The sequence below is a fragment of the Macaca nemestrina genome, chromosome 1, assembly GCF_043159975.1.
Source record: "Macaca nemestrina isolate mMacNem1 chromosome 1, mMacNem.hap1, whole genome shotgun sequence".
Taxonomy (NCBI): Eukaryota; Metazoa; Chordata; class Mammalia; order Primates; family Cercopithecidae; genus Macaca; species Macaca nemestrina.
In genome coordinates this window covers 38,818,908-38,828,672 of record NC_092125.1, presented here as the reverse complement: position 1 = coordinate 38,828,672, position 9,765 = coordinate 38,818,908, and the positions used below count along the sequence as shown (strand labels likewise).

At 48.3% G+C, this 9,765-nt stretch overlaps 1 protein-coding gene across 1 annotated transcript; it reads right to left on the bottom strand.

The window, feature by feature from the left end:
• Positions 1 to 6,380: 6,380 nt before the first annotated feature.
• LOC105484527 (immediate early response 5) lies at positions 6,381 to 9,438 on the bottom strand. Its single transcript, XM_011746246.2, has one exon. It carries the CDS (start codon positions 8,314 to 8,316, stop codon positions 7,333 to 7,335), a length of 984 nt encoding a protein of 327 aa, XP_011744548.1. The 5' UTR covers positions 8,317 to 9,438; the 3' UTR covers positions 6,381 to 7,332.
• Positions 9,439 to 9,765: the final 327 nt, after the last annotated feature.

Below are 9,765 nucleotides of genomic sequence, written 5' to 3'. Positions count from 1 at the left end.
TTTCCAAATGCATTCTGAAGAGGGAGGGGGGTGCTGGGAGAAACCCGCAGGAACTATAGAACAATAATCCCCCAAGCAGAGCATCCCATATACCTCAACTTCAGCTTCTGACACTAAATCTTTGCTTTTAGGGATTTCTCCCATGGCCCTAAAAAGAAAAGTCACTACGCAGTCTCTTAAGTAGGTCACACAGAGTGCTAGCTGATAAATGCAGATGCCAAGGCACTTTCACCCTTTTCCAAACCAAAAATAAAACTTGGAATTGTCTGAAGAAAACAGGAGGTTGTGATGCAGTTTAAGAAAAGCCAAGGAGAAAAAAGTGGGTGTGGTGCTCCTGCCCTAAATTCACTCGGCCCATAGCAGACCTTGAGCAGAACTTGACTGAGTGGCAGTTCCTCCTCCACCTCCCCACATCACGTCACAACCCTGTAACTCACTTCCCGCTGGTCACCTCTGCTGCATGACCCCAGGGGGTTATGAGGACTCCCCACTCCCACTTTAGTGACTCTGTAAAAAGTCTCTATTAATCAATCAAAGCCTAGAAGGGGGAGATAAGGCAAAGAGGCACTTTTGGATTTCTCCATCTGAGCAGCTCTGTGATTCATTATCTGTTCTAGAAAGCAGCACACGCAGTTCCAGCAAAAAAAAAAAAAAAAAAAAAAAAAAAAAAGTTGGGGTGGAGAGCGGAAATGCTGTGTAGCCCACGTTCGAGCTCCCCTTGCTTTGCGTCTCCTTTCCTGCATCTGGCCACAAGCCAAGTTGGGTTTCAGCTGCTGCTCCTGTTTCTAGGATGTATACTCCCCTACCCACCCCCTGCTATTATGATGGAATTGGCGGTCTGGTGAGACACAGTGAGAGGATGATTTCCAGCTAACACAGCTGTGGCTTGATCTCCAGGGCCCAGAGTCTCTGGAGATTCTTTGCAAGTCTCGTGGTCAGGAAATCCAAATCTTTGCTCCTTCTTAGCAGGCTGTAGCATTCCCAATCACAGTTCTCTCCTTAGCAGTCAGACTCTTCCCGAGGAAAATAATGAACACGAGCATCCTCAGGAGAGGGTGGAGGGAGGGGAGACGGAGAAAGACCCAGACAGACAGAAATGGAAAGACAAAACAGCTACAGCACTGAAGGAAGTATCTATGCCACAGAAGACAGGCAGATCCTGTGACTGGCTAGAAAGAACGAACCAGATGTGGATCAACAGAGAGAAAACCTCACGGATGGTATCTTGGATTCTGGAAGAGGATCAAGTGTGGGGAGTACCAAAGGAAATCCTACACTTCAGAGACAACGTCCGTGTTTGCACAGAGGAACAAAATGGTTTTTCTCTTACCTCACACCATGCAAGTTTCCAACAGCTGCTCTGCCCCAAGACTTGAGAGGTGGAAGGGGTTGAGGAACAAGCAGGTGGGAACACATGGCTTTCTGCACATCCCTGAATTCTAGGAAAACTGAAAGGAGCCTTGTCTTGGCATCTGGTGGAATGATTGGGCTGGGGCAACCTTGCAGAGGCCCCATTCCATAGGGAAAAAGCAGAGGGCTGGGACCAGGGCTGCGTTGGTGCTAAATGGATGGAAAGGGGGCAGCTGTCTCACCATCCTGTAAGTTAGGGATATGGCTTATCGCACAGGCCTAGAGGCTTCTTGTGACCGGGTCCCAGAAAACTTTATTACATAAAAAGTAGATTTACCGCAAATATCCCAGATGACATGGTTTGCCTCTATGTCCCCACCCAAATAAGTGATTGGATTATGGGGTGGTTCCCCCATGCTGTTCCCATGAGTTTTATAAATGGTAGTTTTTACTGCGCTCACACGTGCCTGCTTCCCCTTCCGCCATGATTGTTAAGTTTCCCGAGGCTTCCTCAGACATGCAGAACTGTGAGCCAATTAAACCTCTTTTCTTTATCAATTACCCAGTCTCCGGTATTTCTTTATAGCGGTGTGAAAACGAACTAATATAACACACCAGGTCAGCTCTATGCCAGTCCCCTAAAAGAATCATCTACTAGAGATGCTCAGTGGCAGTGCTGGGTACCAGCCCTTCTTCCTGCAGCTTGCAAAAGTGGATAGCCAATACTCTATCTCACCTGCCCATAAGTGGGCAGCATGCGGTAGTAGAGGCTCCTGCTGGTCTGGAGAGGAGAGAGAAGAGGCCCTTTCGGGAATGCAGTCCCTGGAGGTTTCTCCTTCCCTGCCTGAAGGATTCCAGAGGTCTGAGATAAACCCCAGGCAGTAGTCCAGCAAAGACGCTTTGGGCTGTATTCCTCTGGGAGAGAGCAATTGCTAGAGAGAGATTTTATTTTAAAACCCCCATTCCTACTGGGGGAGGGAGCAGTGGTAGCAGGCATTGGGAAAAACTGTATTTGAATCAGGAAGGAGGCATTCAGCTAGATGTGCGTATCCTTTCACACTTTCTGCTCTTCCACATTTGTTCTCTATCATACCCTTAAGAATTATTACTGAAAAACTCCAAGGGCATGCATTAAGATCACAGTGACTCCTAACATCAACTCTCCTTCTATGTTTTTCCTCCCAAGACTTTCCACTGGGTCGAATTTTAAATTTGAACAATGGTTCAAAGGCTGAGAGACAAACTGCTCATTACTGGAAAGAGTGCCAGGAATCCTGGGAAGCAGGCCTCCCTCCCCACCGGAGCACTGCACCTCATAGTAATGGCCTCTTTCATAGTCACGGAAAGGTTGGATCAGCGTTTCTTTTCATTCCTGTCTTTTTTCAGGGACTGCTGGGATAAAAGGAAGTCTAGAAGAATAAAAAATTCACAAACAGGACAAGAATAAAATATTTAGGGCAAGAGATCAGAAATCCTTTGGTTATTCAGTGAACTGAACTAACTCTACTTTTTTAAAAAAAAGTACAAGGAAATAAATGTCCATCAAACGCCATATCACAGTGGGATTAGCCTGTCGACCCCATCACACAAGATCTGAGGCTAGGTTATCATGCCTAGTAAGTTGCAGTAAGAGAAACTCAAACTAACCCAGTGATAAGATGGAACAGTTTTATAATTATTAATTTCATTCCCAATATTTCCTACATCTTTATTCTGAGACGCTTTCCACCAAAGTTGTCAAATGACCCATTTCCTCTCACTTCACACTCCCAAATCCAATCAGTGATGAGTAGAAGGAATGGAAAGGTTATTTGGTGCCATAAAGAAAACCCAGTCATTTTGGAGGAGCAATTCAGGCTTTCCATCATTAGTTCCCGTCACCAAGAACAAATATTGGTTTCTGAAAGGGAAGACAGGGTTAAAATGACATGGTTGAGAAGTACATACTGGGCCGGGGGTGGTGGCTCACGCCTGTAATCCCAGCACTTTGGGAGGCCAAGGCAGGTGGATCACCTGAGGTCAGGAGTTTGAGACCAGCCTGGTCAACATAGTGAAACCCCATCTCTACTAAAAATACAGAAGTTAGCCGGGTATGGTGGCGGGCGCCTGTAATCCCAGCTATTCAGGAGGCTGAAGCAGAATCGCTTGAACCAGGGAGGCGGTGAGCTGAGATCGCACCACTGCACTCTAGCCTGGGTGACACAGCGAGACTCCGTCTCAAAAAAAATAAGTACATTACTAACATTTATCCCTTTATGCCCTTTTTTCCCACCACCACACCCAGCTAATTTTTATATTTTTAGTAGAGATGGGGTTTCACCATGTTGGCCAGGCTGGTCTCAAACTCCTGACCTCAGGTGATCCACCCGCCTCGGCCTCCCAAAGTGCTGGGATTACAGGTGTGAGCCACTGCGCCCGACCTTTATTCCCTATTAATGTGATCTTCTTGGAGTACTTGTTGGAAAGCACTTTAAACATCTGGCTTTTACGCAGCAGTCAGAAGGATTTTTTTACACCCCAGAGCTAAGGTTAATTTGATCAAGAGACTAGGTCCCTCCCAGAGTGGTCAAGAAGTGGTTAGGTACTATAAAACCATGGCATTGTTTCTAGTCACACTGCATCTGATTTGGTTGTGTGGTAGCCCTAGGTTGGCATTGCGAAGGCTCTTGTCCAGGACCTATCAATAAGTATGGTTTAAACATTTCATGCCCAAGTAATTCAAGCTAAAAATAACTTTATGGGCGACTTTTATCTTTACTCATCCACAGAAAGCATCTGTATGTCAACAAGAACTTTGCTCCTTGCCTGTTTTCACTCCAGCTTACTCCTCCCTGAAAAGAGTTGTTTGATACAATTGGAAAAATCACCCGGTTGGTGTGAGACATTCACAGCAACAAAACTATGTTGGTAGAACAAAGCTTCCTGACTGCCAGGTGCCCAGAGAAAAAGAGGAATAAAAGAACCCAGCATTCACAGATAGGACCACTTGATTCTGCATTCTCCTCCTTTCTTACAAATACACACAAATCTTTGACCACAGTATATCTGATTTATACACAGAATTAACTTCTACATTAATAATAATTAACAGTTGAGTGTTTATTACATGAGGTACTCTTCTAAGAGCATTAACTCATTAATTTTCACAACCCTATGAGATAGATCCAATTATCCCAATTTTACATTGGAAAAACCTGAGGCACAGAGAGATGAAGTAACTTGTCCAAGGTCCCACAGCTAAGTGGCAGAGCCAAAAACGCAAGCAGGCCAGGTTGTGGTGGCTCATGCCTGTAATCCCAGCACTTTGGGAGGCTGAGGCAGGAGGATTGCTTGAGGGCAGGAGTTCAAGACAAACCCAGCCAACATAGCTCACTTTTTATTTACTTTTTATAGTAAAATAAATAAATAAATAAAAATGAAGGAAGGAAGACGCCAAGCGGCCTGGCTCCAGGGCCCGTGCTCTAACTACTACACTATACTGCTTCTGCAACAAAAAAAGAGAATGATCTTTTCTAATTCCTACAAAGCTTTATCCTATCAAGTATGCCAATTTACATTCTTTAAGCAGACACATGGACCCAGGTTCATCTTAATGTGAAACCAAGGATCAACTTTTGTCTCTTCCAAAACACATCAGCTCTCTTAAACACACCAAATGTTACCCCCTTTCAAACATAAAATACACTGAGATCGCTGTTCAAGCATCATACTTTCTAGCAACCGTAAATGTTTGCAGAATTAAGGCCCTGGACACCTTCTTCAGTTTAAGCAGTCAGCACTTGATGGATCTTTTGTAGCTGTAACAGAATTTAAGTAGCTACTGTCTGAAAGAAAAAGTCAATTTAACAAGACCCTAATTTGAGAATGTTTAGTTCTATAAATACATTATAATGGCGACAGAGCGTAAAGTAGAAAGTTCCCTATGCTTAAGGAACCACTAATAGATTTGCTGAAATATCAAGGCACGAGGCACTGGCCTATTCAGCTAAAACAGAATTTCATATAATTGGGAGTTAAGGCCAAGACCCCATTCATATGCCTCTTATACTCGAAGGCTATGACCTTTAAACCTTTGTCTCTTTCTTCAATCTCTCCCATCTTTTAAACACCCTACATACTCATAAGTTGTTAGAAACCAGCACCACCTTTTAAAGTCCTGGCAACTGTACTGTATTTTAAACACCATTCCCTAATTGATTTGCTTCTGAAATAGATTATTGAATACCTTTCAAACACTGAACATGAAGAGACAAACAGCTCTTAATGGCAGTGATTTTAGTAAAATCGATGCATGTTTTGGCTATCATCATCTAAGTGTCTACCATGACCAAACACTGATGTCACCATTTGAGTAACAAAACAAATCAGGAAGTTTTGCTAAATGAGAATTAAAGTTGCCCAGCCCTCCTTCCTTATCTGGTTTGATGCAAGCAATTTCCCTCTCACCAATACATTTACTTTCTAGATGTAAGAGAAAAATGGAAAATTTACATCCTGACATCCACTGTAATGCAGAGGTGGACCTGACAATTTGGACAAGTCAGTCTCTTTCATCTTCCTATGTCAGTTCGAATGGGTTTTTAAGGTAAACTACTATCTAAACTTTTTTTTTTTCAATTACAAAGCTAAAAGATGACCCATATTAACAGCTTAACAGGAAACAAAGTTTTGCTGAAAAACATTTTTGCAGATAAGCAGGGCTTCAAAAGCTGATGGTTAAATTACTTAATAATATACACCCACATATTGGGTGACAAATTGGTCTAAACTGACCTTAGAAAAGCCAGTTGTAGCGGTAGGTTTCAAGAACCTGGCAGGTCGCTGATATTAGTATCTAATAGCATTCCTCTGATCTAGGAGGAAAAATTAAACGTGTCTCTCTTGATACTTAGTGGAGTCAGTAAACAATGTTCTCAGTCTGCGAATGACTGATATTAAGAACCACACCTTCAATTTTCTAGCCCAGGCCCTGGTTTCCCTCCTCCCACTTCCCTCCCAACCCAGGCAGGTTATTGCAGACAAGCAGGCAGTTACGTTGCTTCAAAATATTTAATACGTGTTAGACACGTAGAAGTTACATTTTTATACAAAAATCAATACAACGAAGGAGAAAATACTGTACAAAAACCTTATCAGCTCCCCCAACCTTTATATAACAAAGACTGGAGTCACCATATCTACAAAACCATAAGGTCTTTCCACTTCGGGCTTCTGTCTGTAAACTTTCATTAAACACTTTTTAAAAGCACTGTGTAGTAGTTCTGACCTAGAGCTTTTAAAAATATATCTTTTCTCTATAAACTCCATTATTTCCAAGCTTGAACTCTTCTGTGAAGTTCAAGCTTTTTCTCCCCTGCGGGGAAGCAAAGGACGGTTAATATGCCCCTTTCCTAGAGTAATCACAGGATATAAACGTTTCTTCATTGGGAGAGAAAGGTGGGGAGGGACAGAAGGAATCCAAGTCTGTGCTGCTGGCTAAATCCCTCTCGTCTTAGGAAATCCTGTGCGGAAACGCCACTCCTGGCCCTGAAGCGGGTCTAGCTTTCCGGTGAGGGGTGGGTGTAAAGTCCCTCCCTCCCCGGAGAACGAATGGGGAACTCCCCGGCCCAAACCTTTTAGCCGCTTCCTTCTCCACGCAGCCGGCAGAGGAAAGTCCCTGTCTGCCCCCAATCTCTTAAGCCCTGGGGAAGGAGTGGTGCATTCCAGAACAAAATAGTCTTAATGCCACAAGACAAACTTACATACACAGACATACACAAACACAAAAAGTTAAAGATCGTCCTCTTCCAATGAGCCTCAAGCTCCCAGGTCTCCAGAAAAGCCAGATGCGCCCGGGGGCAGTTTGCGATGCCCAGCGGCAACCAGTCTGCCCAACGCGCTCAGCGGCCGCGGTCTCTGGGCGTCCTCGCAGCCGGCAAGGGCCCGGCCCTCACTTCGAGGACGCCCGCTGCTCAACCTCCTCCCCGCATGGGGGCCAAGGGCTCAGAAGGCCACGATGGCTGTGCTCCAGGGGTTCATGTCTCTCAGCACCGGCTTATCGCAGCAGATCTGCCCGGGCTCGGCGGCTTCCGGGCCGCTCTCCTCTCCCTCCTCTTCCTCCCTGCCGCCCCCGGGGCTTTTCCGTAGGAGTCCCGAGAAACTGGAACCGAAGATGCTGATGAGGTTAGCCACGTTCCCGGTCTCCATCTCCTCCGCGTCGTCGTCCTCTCCTCCACTCGGCGGCTGCTCTAAGTTCCGGCGGGGCTTCTTGAGCGGGGTCGAGCCGGGCGCCGGGCAGCCCGCTGGGCCGCCGCCCACCCCCGCCGCGCCGCGCTTCCTGGGGCACACTGCGGGCGGCGCGGGGGGCTCGTCCTCGGCTGGTCGCGGCGCGCAGCAGCAGGCGGTGCGGGGGGTCGCGGCCGGTGTACCCGGCGGGTCCTCCCCGCCTAGGGGGCAGCCGCAGGGGCGGCGCGCGGCAAGCGATCCCTCGGGGAAGACGCCCCAGCCTCCGGCGGGACCCTCGGCTTCTCCGGCCGCCGCCTGGCGCGGCCGCTCCACGCGGCTCCAGGCAGCTTCCGTCGCGTCCGCCTCTCCGCCCTGAAGAACGTCCCCGACTCCGGTCACCGTGGTCACTGGCACCTCGTCCCCTACCCGCGGCGCGTGTGAGACGGAAGGGCGCTCCGGTTGCGGCTCGGTCTCCGGCCAAGAGGCACGGGCGACGGGCGGGGGCGGCTCTCCCCAGCCGGCGGGTGGCCCGGCCGCCGGCTCCCCGGGCTGCTGCTGCGGTGGCGGCGCCGGGATCCCAGCGGGACCGGCCAGGTAGAGGCCGGGGCACGGGTCGCTCAGGTAGACCTGGCGGGCGCTGCGCAGCACCAGCGAGACCAGGAGGTTCTTATGCAGCTTGATGCCGCCGCGCTGGACCCGCGAGTTGTAGATCTTGCCCAGGGAGATGCTGACGATTCGGTGAGCCTCCAGCTTGAACTCCATCCTGCCTCCCCTGCACAGGGCCGTCGGCGCCGGGGTGTTACGTTCGGAAACTGGGAGGGAACGGGAGGCGCAAACAAGTCCGCCCCGTGGGCACACCCTTGATCACCTAAGACTCCGAAGAGAAATGACTCCGGTGACGCGCGCTCACTGCCCCGCAGACCTCTCTACACCAGACAACTACCCCGTTTCGGGTCCGGTAGCTAAACAGGGCAGCCCGGCCGCCCCGCGCCTTATATAGACTCCTCGACCGCCAATCACGAAGGGCCGCCAACCGTTCCGGGGCTGGCCGGCGCGCCCTCGTGCGCCGCGCACGGCCAATCGGAGCCCGAGGAGGGGCGCCAAGGCCCGTTCGAACGTTAGTCCCGCGGAGCAAGCTCTTAAAGGGGGCGACGGATTGCGGGCGCAGACCAGGCCGATGGGGAGTGAGTGTTGGGGACCGTGTTGGGGACCGTGCTCGAGGGCGCTACTGTTTGGAGTTACAGATTCTGGCTTGTGCGATGGCTTGCCGGAACCAAAGCGAACAAAATATTCGAACTTTCTTCCGAGCACGGTGTTGGACTCTGTTCTGCCATAAAGTCCTGATCTTTTCCTGATCAACTCCGCCCTAACCGGCCACGCCACCATTTCCAGGCCCGCCACACCTGTAAGCGATTCCCCTCAACCCTGGCAAAAATAGAGATGGTGGCTATACGCGGCGGAGGACACCCCTGGATAACAAATAGTATTACTGCAAAGTATTTGGCTGTCATTATTTTTGGATGAGCCGCTTTCCCCGCTAGAGTCACATACACTCTTAGCAGCTGTCAGTTCTAACACCAAAGAAAAAGGGGATTCTAAAAGTTTTTGGCTAGGTTCTTGGCTTCTTATCAAGGAATTGTGTCTAGATACAAAGTTACTGGTTGCCCTCTAAAGCCGGCATCTTTCACTTTGTTCTCTAGATTCTGGAACAAAGCCAGTTATCAAATAGGTTAAATGGAAGATGTTACAGGTTCTCCACAATGATTTTTTTCCCATTTCCATTTTTCCATTACAAGGACTGATCAGTCAACCCTTGGAAAAATCGAGCAAGGTCTGAAAATAAAAAGAAAGAAGTCCTGTGTTCCCATGATGATGTCATAATTTCATTTTGTGTCAAGGTAAAAATATAGCGCTAGGGAGTTCCAGAATTTTCTGGTCAGTCAACAATGTAGTCCGTCTACTGGTCCTTATATCAGGGCACAATTACCACAGGGTTGCCCAGGGTCCTGGACTGGAAACATGGAGTCACTTCCAGTTAGTTCCACCGAAGCTCCACCACAGACCTGCCTGAGGACTCTGGGTAAATAACCTCAGACCGCTTCAGTGTCTCCACTGCTGAAAAGGGGAAGTCACATACACATCTGCTTTATTGTACAGACGATAAATGACAACTTCTCAGCCACAAACTGAATGAGAAAACTAAGCACTGCT

What these genes read in the sequence shown, in the direction of transcription:
- LOC105484527 (XM_011746246.2), bottom strand. Translation starts at nt 8,316, where the DNA reads ATGGAGTTCAAGCTGGAGGCTCACCGAATCGTCAGCATCTCCCTGGGC.